The sequence below is a fragment of the Furipterus horrens genome, unplaced genomic scaffold, assembly GCF_987537825.1.
Source record: "Furipterus horrens unplaced genomic scaffold, mFurHor1.1.pri manual_scaffold_11, whole genome shotgun sequence".
Taxonomy (NCBI): Eukaryota; Metazoa; Chordata; class Mammalia; order Chiroptera; family Furipteridae; genus Furipterus; species Furipterus horrens.
In genome coordinates this window covers 101,146,771-101,162,061 of record NW_028327181.1, presented here as the reverse complement: position 1 = coordinate 101,162,061, position 15,291 = coordinate 101,146,771, and the positions used below count along the sequence as shown (strand labels likewise).

Below are 15,291 nucleotides of genomic sequence, written 5' to 3'. Positions count from 1 at the left end.
TTGAAGCCATTCTCTTAAACAACAAAGTCAAGGAGGAAAAATCGCTTGTAAGAAACAATTTATTGTAATAGTACGTTACTCGGTTTCCTGGTAAACAGGAAAAACACTGAACTGCAGTCCGAATGAGGGAACAGTCTCCGCAGCACTGAAATCACTGGAAGTTCATGCGGAAGCATCATCAGCTTGGGCGCGCTCGTGTTCCCCGCCCTGCAGGGCTGAAGGAGGGAAAACACCCGCTCAGTGCTGGGTGTACCTGACGCAAAGGAAGCAGCGGACAAGACGGGGTGCTCAGAGGAGCAATTCAATGCCTCCTAATGTTACTAAGACAGCCTGAAGCTGGCAGTTTGGTCACCTCCAAAATCAATTTCAGACCTGCTCAGCCTGCGGCTGGTCCCGAGGTCATGCAGAAAGCACAGGGAATGTATTCAGTGCTGGGGCTGGTCTCTATCAGATGCTCCCCAGAAGATGACTCTGTGCCCCAAGTGTTAGCCATCGAGTGGCATCATCCTGAACTTGAGTTGGTCCTGATGACGAGACAGGAGGGGCTGGTGGCAGGTGCCCTTGGTAGCAGTGCGTGGGGCACCGGCCACCTCCTTTCTCTACCTTGGGGCAGCAGTGTGGTTCGACATGGCCCTTGCCCCACAGGTCCTTCTGTTCCCGTCGTATTGCTAGTGTGGCTTCTGCGGCTGTGAAGACTAACAAAACGTTCAACATCAGGGTGACCTTTCTTCTGAGATACTACATACTTCCCAAGGCTTGCAAAGTTGGTCTGAAGCTGCTCCCGGTGTATGAAGGGGATGGTGAAGGCGCAACAGGAGCTGGCCACAGGCACCTGGCTAGGATCTGGGACACCTGAACTCGAGGCCCTGGCGGACTCCTGGCACAGGCCTCCCTGCACAGGGGAGCAAGCTCACTTGATGAGATTCCTCATGATGTTGAGGGAGGACCCTCTGTACCCTGATCCAAAGTGATTCCAGTGGTTCAAATAGTGGAAGAGCTGATACAACTCTTGGCGCTTCTCAAATCCAGGGGCCTTGGGGATCTTGTTGTGGTAGGCAGAATAGAAGGAGCTACTGAAGCCCCCGAACATACCAGCTATTGCCAGCTCATATTCTGAGTGGCCATAGAAAGAAGCCGGGTCAAAAATGACGGGCCCTGAGGAATCCTCAGCTACATTTCCTCCCCAGAGGTCTCCGTGGAGCAGGGCTGGGATGATGTCCTGCTCAGGGAACAGCTCAGGGATCTTCAGCTGCAGGGAGGAAATGCAGCCTCAGCCAAGCGAGCAGCACACACAGGAGGGATGCAGGTGCCCCTCCAGGTACGGCCCCACACGCCGAGCAGAGCGCATGGTCATGCACAGCTCCCGCAAGGTGCAGGGACGTCAACAGCCATCCTACTGGCCAGCCGCACCACCTCCTACCCAGACCCACCCCACAGTGGCTGTACCTGCCTTGGCACCACCCCTGCTGGGGCTGCAGGGTACGGTAGGCCCAGGGTGCACTCACCTGCAGAGCAGACCAGAGCTCGAGGGCCTCCCTGTCCCCAGTCCCCTTCTCCACCATGTCAATCTGGGGCTGGATGCGCTGCTGGGCATAGAACGCAACCCAGTCCTTCTGCCAGTCGTTCACCTGCACAGGCGACAGCCGAGGAGAAAGCCGGTTTCAGGGGGATGCGCCGATGCTAGAGGTGCCGCAAAGTGGAAAGGGCTCACTCAGGGTCAGAGGCACCACTGCAGGGACAGCTGTGGAAGGGGTGGGAGCTGACAGGACAGCATGGGGCCTCGTGCGCCTGGTGGGACCTTGGAGCCTGTCCCAGGAGCCGTGGGAAACACGAGGACCTCCCCAGTGCAGAGCCGCAGGGTCCACTCGGAAGAACTCCAAGGTATTTTCTTCCCACACAGGAACACAGAGGTGAGAACTGACTGGCCTGCGCTGACCTGTGCTCACTTCTGCCCACCCACCTGGCCAGAGGACCCCTCTTTGGCTCCTCCCAAGCAGCTAGCACTGTCCTCTCCCGAGTGAGAACATGGGGTTTCCAAAAGGCCGCTGAGGGGACGTCCCCGCCACGGGTGCTGGCCATCCAGGAGGGAAGCAAGACAGGCACACACAAGAGCAGCGGGGCACGGCAGGCAGTATGTGATGCCACGTGACAGAGCATCATGCACACATGTGCACATGTGCACACACAGCCAGCAAGGTCTAGGCGGGAGAGAAAGGGGCAGAGCCGGCCAGAACCCCCCCCAGGGTAGCATGAACAGGAGGCGTAGCTGTCAGCCACTCGCCACCCGAGCAGGTTCCCGGATGGGCGAGTTTTCTCCAGTACTCAGCAGTCCCCCTTCCAGGAAGCTGCTGTCCTACCCACTCTGCACTTGCTGGGGGTCAAGAAGAACTCCCCAGGCGGAAACTCCAGGGGGGTCAACCGCAATATCATAAAACTGAAAGTTACGATCCCTTTTTGCTATGCGATCTTTGAGAGCTTACTATTTAAAATAAAACATTAAAAATTTTTAATTTTACCCACCTTGAAATCCAGCATTCCTAACCTGCTGGCCTTGTTTCTCTGAGCTTACGTCACCTGTGAGGGAGGACACCTCCTGCCGGCCTCTCAGAAGTGAGCGAGCAGGAGAGGGAGCTGAGACTCACTGCATTTCCCCAGGGGGGAGGGCGTGCTCCCCCAGCTGCTTCTGAAGCGCTGTCCCAACGGGGACGCAGCAGCGAAGCGCGGGGCTCACCTGGGGGAGATATCCGCAGCACGTCACCACATCGAACCCAAACTGGTCCACGAAGGGCCGGTCCGCCTGCCCGCCGCCTCTGCCTGGGAAGCCACAGAGAAGGGAGATGGAACTCCACTGCCTCGGGCCTCCCCCCGGAGCTCGGCGCACCCTGAGGCCCAAGGTCAGGCCCTTCTCTGCCCCAAGCCCATCCAGAGACAGACGAGGGCCCTGGTCTCCACGGACCCTGAGAACCCGGGACCAGAGGACGCTCAGAGGTTGCTCAGCACCTGCCACTTGTGAAAGACAAACTGCTCCGCCTTGAAGTGGCCTCCTCCTCCGCAGGTCCCCAAACTCAAAGCAAATCCCACCCAGTGCCAGGGTCTGGGAGGGAGAGAACAGGCGGACTAGCAGCACCTGGGGGTCTCCCACACTGGCTTCTCACAGGCAGGAGCCAGACGGGATCTGTCTGTCCCCCACAGTAGGCTCTCAGCCATCTGTCTCTGGGGTTGGCTTCTCTGCTGAGCAGAGGTACAATTCAGGCTACCCTGGATTATCAAACGACAAGAATGGCAATACTGGAGACACCCTCGATGCTGACAGCTTTTGGCTCCAAAATGTTAGACGTGCAGCTGTCATTGTGAGCCTCACATGTGACTTGTCTTAGCAGAAAAGGCCCCGTATAGAAAGCCAGAGAAACTTCGACAGGCTTTCTTCTGCAGAGTGAGAGGTAAAAGGAGCCATAATACGATGGAGTTGGGCCCAGGAAGTAGTTTCCGTCCTCCCAGCACATCTGTGGGGCAGTACGCCAACTGCATTAGCTACGTTCACTGGACCCCAGACATGCATCCTGAGGTTGACATTCCTTTCCCTTGGCACCAGCACAGGTCTGACCCTCACTCAGCTGGCTGGGGCATGACCCCACCCAGACACCCATATGATCCAAATGCCCTCCTCCAGGCAGTCCCCTTGGCCCACAGAACACCATACCCACTGTGCCAGCCTCCTTCCGTCGCGCCTCTCCAAGCTTCTTGTTCTCCAGGTGCATATCTGCCAGCTGGGCTCCAAGCTTTGCAGCATGGCTATGGAACCAAAGGCAGCAACCACACGCATGACACAAATGAGGGTAGACCTCCCCCTGGAAAGGCTCAGGCCACATAAAGTAGGTCCCCCATTTTGAGGACATTGTCTGTTCTGGTGACGAAGCGAGGAGAAGATGATGGGCCCTCTTTATCTGACAGTCTTTCCCAGCCTCATGGGAACTTTGTTAGCGTCTCACCGTGGAGAGACTCCTTTCTTGTCTGCCTTTGGCTTGCAGGGTGCATGCTACTCAGTCTGCAGAACCCACAATATGTGGGGTCGTGGGTTCCTTATACCACACCCACCAAAATTATACCCCAAATATAAGCTTCAGGTATGAAGGGCCCACTCAGAAGAAAAACAAAGCCCACCAGAGGGGAAGGTGCCCAGACAAACCTGCTCAGATACCGCATGTCCAAGTGCTCCATCACCAGCAGGCTGCCTCCTCCCGGGGCATCCAGAACCTTGATGGGTTTGGGTACCTTCACTGTGTTTGTTCCCAGGATGGCAGTTAAACTCGCCATCTCGCCTTCAAACATTCTTTTAGCCTACCAGAGGAAAACAATGGAGGAGGGAGAGCAGGGAGAGAGCGGTCACTCCTGGAAGGCCCACGCAGACCTGCTTTCTTGGGCACTGCGACGCCAAAGCAAGGCCGTCCCGACCGCAGAGGCGACGGACTCAGCCTTCTGGACTTCGCAGGGCAGGAACGAGGACGGCACTTCCCCAGCCCGGACTCTGTCCTCATGCTGCCGCTGAATCCAAACCCTCTCCAGAGGGAGGAGAGCAGGCAGCTACTAAACGCCTGGCGCAGAACTGGGTGCTCCAGCTCGCACCTCGGCCACAGCCCTGTCCCACCGTAGCCACAGCACTGGCTCACGCGGGCCTTGTCCCGTCTCCAACGAGCCGCTGAGCTGCTTTTCAGGAACACAAGACAAAACCGTAAGTCACACCAAAGGATGCTCAGAGGAGAGCTTCTGATCTTCAGTAACAGCCCCCACTGCTCCCCGGAACCAAAGAGCTGGGACTCGACTGGACCTCAATCACTGGTCCTGAACCCCTCAAATTTCACCAAAACCCACAATCAAGGAGGCAGATTTGAGCCTTGGCTCTTGTCTCCTTTGCAATAAAGCCTTTTCTTTTCTCCAAAGCCCATGTCATAGCGCTGGCTTCCACGCACACGGGGCGGGGAGCCGCGGCCTGCTGATGCCACCTGGCCCCGCAGTGCGGGGGCCCCGTCTGCACAGGCCAGGCACCGGTGGCCACTTACTCCTGTGACACCTCCCACCTGGCGCTGGAAACCCTATCGTCCTGAACGCCATTTCCATCCTAGTCCAGGAGCCCTCGCTCCCCCAGGACAGCAGGGACCACCCTCCACCTGGCCCCCCTGCTCAGCAAACTGCAGTCCTCCTTAGAGCTGAGCTGGCAACGTGACCCGTGTCCTGCACGCTCCGCGGAATCCGCCAGGAACCGAGGAAATGCACTTGGGACAACGTAAGAAGGACCTGGAGCGACGTTCAAACACCGTCGCTGGGCGGTTCCGCCTGAATCCACAGAAAGGAGGCGCTTCCCCGGTCCGAAGGATCACAGGCCAGACCGGTGCAAACACGAGCACGAAAGGGGACCCCCGCGAAGCCTGCGGCCGCCCCGAACCCCGCTTCCAGGCTCCGGACACGGGAGAAGCGCGCGCGGGCCGCCTGGGCTGCCCCGTCGGTGCCGCGGTCCCAGCGACCACACGGTCCGAGGCAGCGGCCACGGCGCCGGCGTCTGAAGCTCAGAGCCGCCCGAGGCGCGCCACTTCTGCGCGCGTCCCGGATCACATCCCGCCCCACGGGGCACGAGCTCCCGGCCGCGGCCACGCCCACCCCGAAAACGCATCCACCGCCTCGCTGTGCGCGCAGCACCGGGTCCCGCTGGACGCGCCTAAACGGCCCGGCCGCCGCCCAAGCCCCAGACCCGGGCCCGGCCCTCGGGCTCCCACCGCCGCCCGCGGGCCCCCCACTGCCGCCCCGCCCCCGCGCGGCTCCCGGCGGCCCTCACCTCCGACTTGGCGTTCACTTTCACGAACACTCGTCCTCTGTCCGTGTCGTAACTCTGGCCCTGGCTGATGCACCCGCCCCCCGAGTGGCCCGTGGCCTTGACGGAGCTGCAGCCCAGCTCCTGCCTCAGCAGCTCCTCCATGTTCCAGCGACGCGCCCGCAGGTCCGCCTCGGGAGGCTCGGAGACGCGAGCGACAGCGCGGAGACCCCCGGGAGCTGGGAGAGGCGCGGTTACGTCACGCAGGGGGCGGGGCCGGGTGGACGCCGGGCGTGGAGAGGCGCGGTTACGTCATGAAGGGGCGGGGCTGGGTGGACGCTCGGGGTGGGGGGGGGGGCTGGGTGAAAGGGCGGGAAAACGCGGGGCCCGAGTCCCGCTGCCGCTACACTGGGACCTCGAGGCTCCGGTGGACTCTTCTGCCTTCTGTTCGCTCCAGATCTGACCCCGACTATGACTTGACCCGCCCTTGACCTGGCGTGGACTTTGCCTTGCCCAGACCCTCCTCCACTCTGACCCCGTCCTTGCTCTTCCTTTGCCCCAGCTGCCATTGACCCGCTTGTTTGACCTTGCGCTCAAGGTCAGATCCTCACACCTCGGGGCTCTGCCTGACCTGGACAACTCCTGCAACACCCTTCGAGCGGCATCTCACCTTTTTCATTTTTCTGTACATGCTTATGCAGTTAGCGTCTGTTTTCCCAGCTAGATTGTAGTGATTTGAGAGCAAAGTCTGCTTTGCTCCCTGCATTAGTCAGGGTTCTCCAGAGAAACACCAGGTTGTGAGTACAAATAGAGTGATTTATTTTAAGGAATAACCGAAACCCATAGGGTAGACCAGCAAGACGGAGACGCTCGGGAGTTCTGCTGTCAGAATGCTCTCTCCTGCGGGAGGTCAGTGTTTGCTCTGTTCGGACCTTCATTGAGCGGACGAGGCCCTGCCCGCACTCTACAGGGCAATGGGCTTTACTCAAAGTCCAGCTATTTAAATGTTAATCTCATCCAAAGCACACCTTAACAGAAATACCAGGAATGATGTTTGCGCAAATACCTTGTTTCGCAATGCTAGTGCATGTCCCCTAAGTCTGGGACCCGACAGAGCTACACTCTCAACAAAAGGGGGACCTACAAGTGAGTCTGAATAGGAACCACCTCAGAGTCTGCTTTCGCATGGATTTGTAGCCCAGATTCATATCATTTGATTATCCAGGACACTCGACTTGTAATTTTAGTTAAAGCAAATAGGAAATGTTCCCCAGTCTTAGGCACAAGACCGGGGTTCTGGGAGTCCGGGTCTGGTTTTAATAAGCCCCAATAAATCTGCTGCCCCCTCAGTAACTGCAGATGGATGCCAGCAGCAAGGCCTGTGTCCTTCAAAGATATCTCAGTCTGCTGGCAAGAATTTAATAACTTTTCTGTTTTAGTAACTTCTCTGTTCTCAGAGCCAGCTCCCTCTGCAGAGTCCTTCCAACCCCAGCCCCTAATCAACTCCCCACTCCCGTTTAAAGACCCCCGACTTACCTTTATTTGGGGCTGACACCGTAGGGTCTCAGCCCACCTGCTGCAGCTGGCCAAATAAACCTTTTAAACTCATGGCCTGTTCTCCTGTCGTTTCTCCTCTCACTCTCGCCGGGAGGATAGTTAGTGAGAGGACTAGGAGACACAGATACAGCACTTCCCCTGAGGAGCGTATCTTCTTCCCGGATGTCACAAAATCCCTTAAATTATTTTCCAAGGACAATGAGCATCATACAGTCGAAAGTAACCAAGTGTTGTGGACTGCATTTTTGTGTCCCCCCGCCCGTTCATATGTTGAAACTCTAACCACCCACTGTGTCTGTGTTTGGAGATGGGCCCTCTAAGGAGGTAATTAAGATTAAATGAGATCATACGGGGATCTTGATCCAATAGATCTAGAAAACACATGACCCAGCTCTCTCTCTCTCTCTCTCTCTCTCTCTCTCTCTCTCTCTCTCTCTCTCCCCTCCCACCCCCTCCTTGTGCACACACTGAGGAAAGGCCATGTGACAATATAGCAAGGTGGCCATCTGCAAACCAGGGATAGGGTTCTCACTAGGAACCAACCATGCCAGCACCTTGATCTCTGCCCTCCAGCCTCTAGAACTCTGAGAAAATACACTTCTGTCGTTTAAGCACCCAGTCTGTGGAATTTTGTTTTGGCAGCCTGAGTGGACTACCTATGATACTGTTATGGGAGACACTCAGTTCTTCTTGCTGACCTAGTAAAGAATTACAGGTCAGCAGGTCTATTAGCATGTGAGCAGGGTTTATTGGTGATATGTTCTCATGGAAGAGAATGGACCTTGCCGAGGTGAGGGTGGAAGGCATAGGTCCAGGACAGGGCAAGGTAAGGGCAGCAAGAGCCTCAGGTTCTTTGTCCTGAGACTTATATAACAGTTGGCGGATGGGAGTAAAGAAATTACATACTGATTTACGGGTAAAGGTGGTGCCAGCTTCCCCTGGGAGACAGGACTATGTGTGGGAGTCTGTTAGCCCAAATTCTTATCTTGCTCCAGACCCTATTTGTTCATCTTGTCATAAAACAGATATGTGACAGGAGGCAATTAATTAAAGTTGAGGCAGTTACCCAATTTATGGGCTCTTTCTGTAAGTACTAGGGAACCCCTGTAAAACAGATAGTGACCAGAGGTAGGCAATTATCGAAAGCTGTTTCATGGGCTTTTGGGGGGGGCACTGTGGACCCCCCTTCTCTTCCCCTTTCCAGACCTTGGCATGAAAGCACAGTTTCAAAGGCTTTCCTTCCCAGACAGCGGAAAGGACACATAGAATTTCAAGGACTCCCTCCTCCCATGTTAGCCTGGTGTTTCTTGTGATGTTAAACACCCAGCAGTCTTACTGGCCCAGGCTCAGGGCTGCTGATTCAGTGGGTGAGACAGGCTGCCCTCCTTCTCCCTGCCTTGGTTTGCTATCTGTCTAACCTAACAGAACCAGAATGCAAGGAAGTGTCTACACCACAGACAGTGATAAACCTAGGTTCTGGAGTTACCAGATGCACAGCATGGGATGTAACTATGCTTACTATGTCTGAAGAAATAAAAGCCAAGCTTGAAAATATCTACAGGGAAGAAGACACTATAAAAATGATTCAGCAACTTCTGGCCAAGATGGAGGCCTACGTAGACGCGCTGCATCTTCCTCCACAACTAAGAATGAATACAACTACCTCAATATTGGAGACAACCTGAAATTCCAGAAAAGCGAGCTGCATGGAAGTCCAACAAACAAAGATACGAAGAAGAAATACTCATCCAGACAGACTCACACTGAAACATCAGCTCTTCCTGGATCTGGAGCCTGTAGGTCTTTGGACTAGAACTACACCATTGATTCTTCTGGGCCTCCAGCTTGCAGACTCCCCCTGAGGATCTTAGGACTTGTCGGCCTCCATAATCATGTGTGCAAAATCCCTTTCTAGCTATCTATCATCTATCTATCTACCTACCTATCTAATCTATCATCTCTTCTTGGTCTGTTTCCTCTGAAAAACCCTAACTAATACAATTTTATATTAATATTTGGGCTTGGAAATATAGCAAAAAGTCAATCAGATTTATAGATAATAAAATATAACTATTTACCAAAAAACGTGACTCAGCAGATCCTTTAAAAAATCAAAAAGGGCTTTTAGAAAATAAAAACTTAATAATTAAAATTTAAAAGCCAAATGGACAGATTTAGCAGATTAGACACAGATTAGAGCGTTAGTGAACTGGAAGATGTCAGAGAAATGAGGCTGAATGGCACAGAAACTAAAAAGGAAAATACAAATGAGATTAAGAGACATGGAAAATTGTGAGAAGTTGTAGTAGACATTTAACTGGTGTTCCAGAAAAGGTGAAGAAGGGCAGAAGCTATAATTAAACAGAAAATAACTGAGAATTTTCTAGAACTGATGAAACACACCAACCCTCAGATTGAAGGTCCCCCCCCAAAAAATCCCAAGCTGGATAAATTAAAAGCAATTGACACCTAGACAAGTACCAGTGAAACTGCAGAAGAAAAAAAGAAAAAGACAGGAAATCTCCAATGTAGCCAGCAAAAGTCAGATTACTTTGAAAAGACTGACATCCGGCGATGCAACACTAATACTGCTCAGGGAAAATATGGTTTCAAGGATGAAAAGGAAATAAAGACTTTTTCAGACTGAGTACCATTTGTTTTTATTTCCAGTAATGTTTTTTCTAGTAACAGACCCTAAAGGACGTTTTCGTCCAAAAGGAAAGTGAATGAAGGTCGTAAAACCAAAGCGGGAGGAGCAGAGAGCAAAGGAAGCCAAGCATGTGTGAGGAAATCCAGTAACATTGATTATACGCAACAACAATAAGACTCATTTGATTTAAAAAATAATGTTTTAATAATTTTCTTGTATTTTAACTTAAAGGGCTAACTTGTTATAAGGTCTTTGTGTTGTTAAAGAGAAAAGTCTTTGATAAATGAATATGCATATTGTAAATTTCTAGGGTAAGCACTAAAAATAGGAATAACTTTCCGATTGGTAGAAGGAAAAATTGGTCCCAAAGAAGGCAAAAATAAAAATAAAAAGTAAACATAGATCAGGCGGGACAAATAGAGCACACATCTGAGAAAGTCGAGGCTGGAGGCTAGGGAGGGAGCGAGGGAGAGAGGTCAGAGGGATCCCCCCACACCTCCCGCCGGCCGATTTGGGCTTCCTTCCCAGCCCCAAGAGCTAGACTTGACTTCAAGAGCTACCACACTGGCTCAACATTTATTCTTTAAAATATATGTATATTTCATTTGTTTTTAGAGAGGGGGGGAGGGAGAGAGAAAGAGGGAGAGAAACATTGATGTGAGAGAAAAACATCCCTTGGCTGCCTCGCGCACGCCCCCAACCGGGAACCTGGCCGGTAACCCAGGCAGGTGCCCTGACGAGGAAAGGAATTGAACCTGCGACTCTTTGGTTCGCAGGCTGGCGCTTAACCCACGGAGCCACACCAGCCAGCGCTCAACGTTTATTCTCATCCGAAGACTCTCTCCTTGACCACGGAGCGGGGTTTCCGGTTCCCCCAAACACCGAGTTTGAGTGTAGGAGGTTGGAGAGGGGGCATCCGACAACTGGAGCCGGGTCTTCGCAGGGGCTGCCGGGACAGAACCGCCTAGAACCCCAACTCTCCCTTGCACCTTCTCCACTCGGCCCGGCCCAGTGCGAACTGTCCTGAGTGATGATGGACGGTTGTCCGTGGGGACTGAGGAGGGACAGCGCAGAAGCAGCAGGCTGCCAGGAGGTGGCCTGAGAAGCGGGCAAGCCTTGCGGACTTGATACACCTGCGCCCGGAAGCGCCGGTAGGGGGCGGGGTTAAGGGGCGGGGCAAAGCCTCCGGTGGGCGGGCTTGGACCGGGCAAGGAGGCGGTGGTGGGCAATGGGTGGAGCGTCTTGTGGGCGGGGCTTGGGCGGGGCGGACAGGGCGGTGGGCGGGGCGAAACCTACATTACAGGGATTTCGTGCGGCTCTGGTACTTCTGGAGCATCCGTGATATTACAGCTTCGCTTAAAATAGTTTTTCTTTCTTTGTCGAAGAACAACTGGCACCTTCGCTGTGAATTCTTGGTGAGTCATCTGCAATATATGCCAGTGTGAAAGTCTGATCAGCTGTTCGTTCCTATTCTTGACAGTAGGGGAGAGAAATAAGAAGTTCACTGGTGTGTGCAAGTGCCAGGGGATTTGGAGAAAATATTGTCAATCCCTTTTTAGTTCTTCAGTCTATCTTTATTTGAGCATCTGAGAAAGGAACTTAGGAAAAGTTTTTTCTTAGTTAAATGGGATACAAATTTTACATTATGTAAAGAGATCCCTTGCATGTTACCCAGAGAGGTTAGACATTGCTTTTCCCCTCTCCCTTTCCTAGTAGGTACTCCAGGTGTGCTCCAGGACGGAGGCTCCTGCACAGTGCCTCGCAGAAACCAGCTGCAGTGCCAGCTGGAACCAAACCTCAAACAGTGAGGCCCGGTTACTCTACCACCCAGCAATTCCACTCCTACATATATAGCTGCATAGAAAATAAAAACGATGTCCACACAGACACTTGTACACAGATGTTCATAGCAACTCTATTTGTAATAGTCTAAAGGCGGAAACAACCCATGCACGGATGGATGGATGGATAAGCAAAATAGGTTCTGTACATGTAGTGAACTATTATTCATCTTTAGAAAGGAAGGTAATTCTGATGCGTTACAACACATATGAATATTGAAGACAGTCACAAACAGATAAATTCTGTGTGATTTCACATGGAGTGCCAAGAGTAGTCAATTCAGAGACAGGGAGTAGAATGGAGAAGGCCAGAGGCTTTCAGCTTGGTGCAGACGACCAAGTCTGGAGACGGATGGGTGCACAACAGTGTGAGTATGCTTAATGCCACTGAATTGTGCACTTAAAATGGGTAAAATGATAAATTATATTTATGTATATTTTACCACAATTTAAAAATGAAAGCAAAACAAAACCAAGACTGTGATGCTGTGTAAACCATCCCCCGCAGTGGAAGCCACCAGCAGGACCTCTGGCCGTCACATTTTCTCTGAGCCCTCCTTTGTTTGAGTATCAGCGGGAATGACAATCCCTGCCTCTCCGGATTGCTGTGAGATTGAAGTGAGGGAACCACAGATGCCCTGAGACCCTCACCAGCCTTCAGCTGCAGGCCTGGACCGCTCTGGACCCTTGCCCCCAAGTCCAGATGGTGCCCCCTCCCCATGGGCCCTCCTCTCTGCTACATGTATGGCCAGGAGCAGACTCTCCTCCCCTCTCCCCTGGAGTACCATCAAATGTCACACGGCAGGGCCAGGTGGAAAGGGAGCACAGTCACAATCAGCTGGAGTGGGGGGGACCCATGGGATCTGCCAGGGTGGAGGTGTGACATGGAGAACACACCCTGTGCTCATCTCTGTATGAGGGATTGCCACCTGGAAATCGAATTCCTCTAACCAGTGTTTCTCAGCTACGTGCAGGGGGAGAACAGATCTTGCACCCCTGCCCCAGGGGCACCTGGGAATTCTGGAGACATTTTTTTTTAAAGATTTTATTTATTTTAGGGAGGGAGGAAAAGAGGGAGGGAAACATCAATGTGTGGTTGCCTCTCACGTGCCCCCAACTGGGGCACTGGCCCACAACCGAGGCATGTGCCCTGACTGGGAGTCGAACTGGCGATTCTCTGGTTCACAGGCCAGTGCTCAATCCACCGAGCCACACCAGCCAGGGCTGGAGACATTTTTAATGGTTACAACTAGGGGGAGGGGTGCTACTGGCAAGCTAATGATAGGGGTCAGGGGATGCACAGAACAGCTCCACCACAGAGAATGCTCTGGCCTCACAGGTCAAAATTCCTGCGGCATCCTGGCATGGCAGCCTGAGCTGATGAAGACGGGCCCCTTCTGTAAAGGAGTGGCCCTGGCAGGGGCTTCTCATGGTTGTATATGTTTGTAAAGTTTGCACAAGTCATGTATTTACCTAAATTGGCAAAGAGCACCACTGCTTTCCACTGTAACATCTGTCTTGTCCCCTGCTTCTCATGCCAGAGGGTAGTGGAGCGTTTGGGGGATCTGTCCCTCAGGTGGGAGCTGGTATTCATGGGAAATGTTTATGTTATTCTCAGTCATTTCTGGGTCCAGGGAGTCGCCACCAGTCCTGAACTGGCTTCAGGAACCCCACCACCACCATGTGAAACCTGCCAGGGAAATGAGAGGGTGCAGGGCCAGGGTTGCCCCTGACAGGACATGCCCAGGGGTTTTGGCCCTTGAAGGTGAAGGAGAAGCAAGTCTTGCAGAGCTAGGGAATAACTCTTGTCACCACGTGGTTAAGTCTCTGGAGGACTTGGCTTCCTTTGGCTCCTGGAGAGCAGGAACCTCTTGTCCATCAGGAATACTTGCTAACCAGCACCCAGTTACAGACACTGAATGTCTGAAGCCATGTGCCTCAGGCCCTCTCAGAAAGCCTGGGTTTGTAAAGCACACACTTGTTCTCACATCTCAAACCACTGGGTCTCTTTGGGGACCTGATATCCTATGTTGTGATGGAGTCTGGTGGTTCCAGACAAAGTGGCAGGATGAAAATCTCTCTTCTCCCTCAATAAATTATCACAACACCCTGATCACTGGTTATGCAGACAGAAAGTTAAAATAGACATGGCAGACCCAGTTGTTGCATTATGTACATGGGTGGCAGTATCTGCTGCAGGCACCAGGGACCCTAAGCCTGGGGACAGTCGTCGTCGGCAGCTGTCCGTCTCGAGAGACGATGGTGTAGCTTCTTAAAGAGTCTATCTGCACGCCGAGAATGGCTGTGCAGTCCAACTCGGGAGTGACACGGTATCTGTCTCCTCCCGTGTTGAATAGACATCTTGCGATGACGCTGGAGTGTCCTCTCCAGTGAAGCTGAAGCTACAGAGCCTGGGCAGGGTGATATGGAGGGTCTGCTGTTGCCCATGCAGCAGACCCCCCCTCTCTTCGCAGCTGAAGGATCCAAGGGAAAGACGGAGTCAATACAGCTTGGCTTCAGGTGCGCCGCAGGAGTTGCCGGTGTTGACTACAACGTCAAACCGCCTTAGGGACTCCGGCTCCGGATTTTCTGTCGGGGTTTACTCCCTTAGCCTTTCCCCTGAAGAGGTATGCCGCAAGGCAGCGGAGGTTTTTTGGAATCAGAGTTTTCCTTCTCTGATGTGCCCTGACTGGAAGATCGAACCAGTGACACTTAGCTCACAGGCCGACGCTCAATCCACTGAGCCAAACCAGCCAGGGTGAAGCCTGGGGACAGCAGTGGGGCATTCTGGGGTGGGCAGATGTCGGTCCCTGATGGGCCTCTTGCCACCCTTGGGTGGGGAAACCCAGTATGTCCTCCACATTCCCCCACCAGTTCCCCAGCAGGACTGAGCCCAGGTGTCTGAGGCATGAAAATGTAAGTAGCTTCAGATGTCCCAACATACAGTAAGGTGGGTGTGAGCCCTGATAGGACGCAGCCCTCTGCAGGTGTTCTGACCTCAGCCACCCCATGTCCCTGTGGGCTTGAAGCCTTCCCACCACGTCATCCTCCCATGGGACTGATGAACTGCATCCAGCGGCAGGTAAAATAAAAACAGTCCATACACGTCACGATTCTCAAAGCAAATGATTCCTTTATTTATTTTTTTTAATTAAGCGATTCTAGCTGTATTTTCACCCACTAGGGAAAGAAAATGTGATGCTACGGAAGAGAAAGTGGGCATTCGCACGAAGGATTTTATTTAGACAAACGCTCACCTGGTCAGACCCCTGGAGCTGAAGGCAAGCTCTGGACTGACGGTCTGTGGGAGCCTCGACCAGCAGGGGAGCCGAAGGCTGGAGGGTCCACACTATGTCCTCGCCCCCAGCACCCGTGCAGACACGTGTGCGGACGCACACACAGACACACACACAAGCACACACACGAACACGCGCGCACGT

At 53.2% G+C, this 15,291-nt stretch overlaps 1 protein-coding gene across 1 annotated transcript; it reads right to left on the bottom strand.

Moving 5' to 3' along the window:
* Positions 1–41: 41 nt before the first annotated feature.
* Positions 42–6,056, bottom strand: FN3KRP (fructosamine 3 kinase related protein). The gene is made up of 6 exons (XM_090290705.1): positions 5,828–6,056; positions 4,187–4,338; positions 3,701–3,792; positions 2,732–2,814; positions 1,506–1,628; positions 42–1,249 (listed from the first exon to the last, which is right to left on the bottom strand). Exons 1-6 carry the CDS (start codon positions 5,966–5,968, stop codon positions 911–913), a joined length of 930 nt encoding a protein of 309 aa, XP_090146831.1. The 5' UTR covers positions 5,969–6,056; the 3' UTR covers positions 42–910.
* Between the last annotated feature and the right edge of the window lie 9,235 nt (positions 6,057–15,291).

Excerpts from the sequence above, each read along its gene's own strand:
- FN3KRP (XM_090290705.1), bottom strand. The coding sequence starts at position 5,968 with ATGGAGGAGCTGCTGAGGCAGGAGCTGGGCTGCAGCTCCGTCAAGGCC. Across the intron at positions 3,793-4,186 it reads GACATGCGGTATCTGAGCAG|CCATGCTGCAAAGCTTGGAG; the intron begins GTTTGTCTGGGC and ends TTGGTTCCATAG. Across the intron at positions 1,250-1,505 it reads AGCTCTGGTCTGCTCTGCAG|CTGAAGATCCCTGAGCTGTT; the intron begins GTGAGTGCACCC and ends TCCTCCCTGCAG.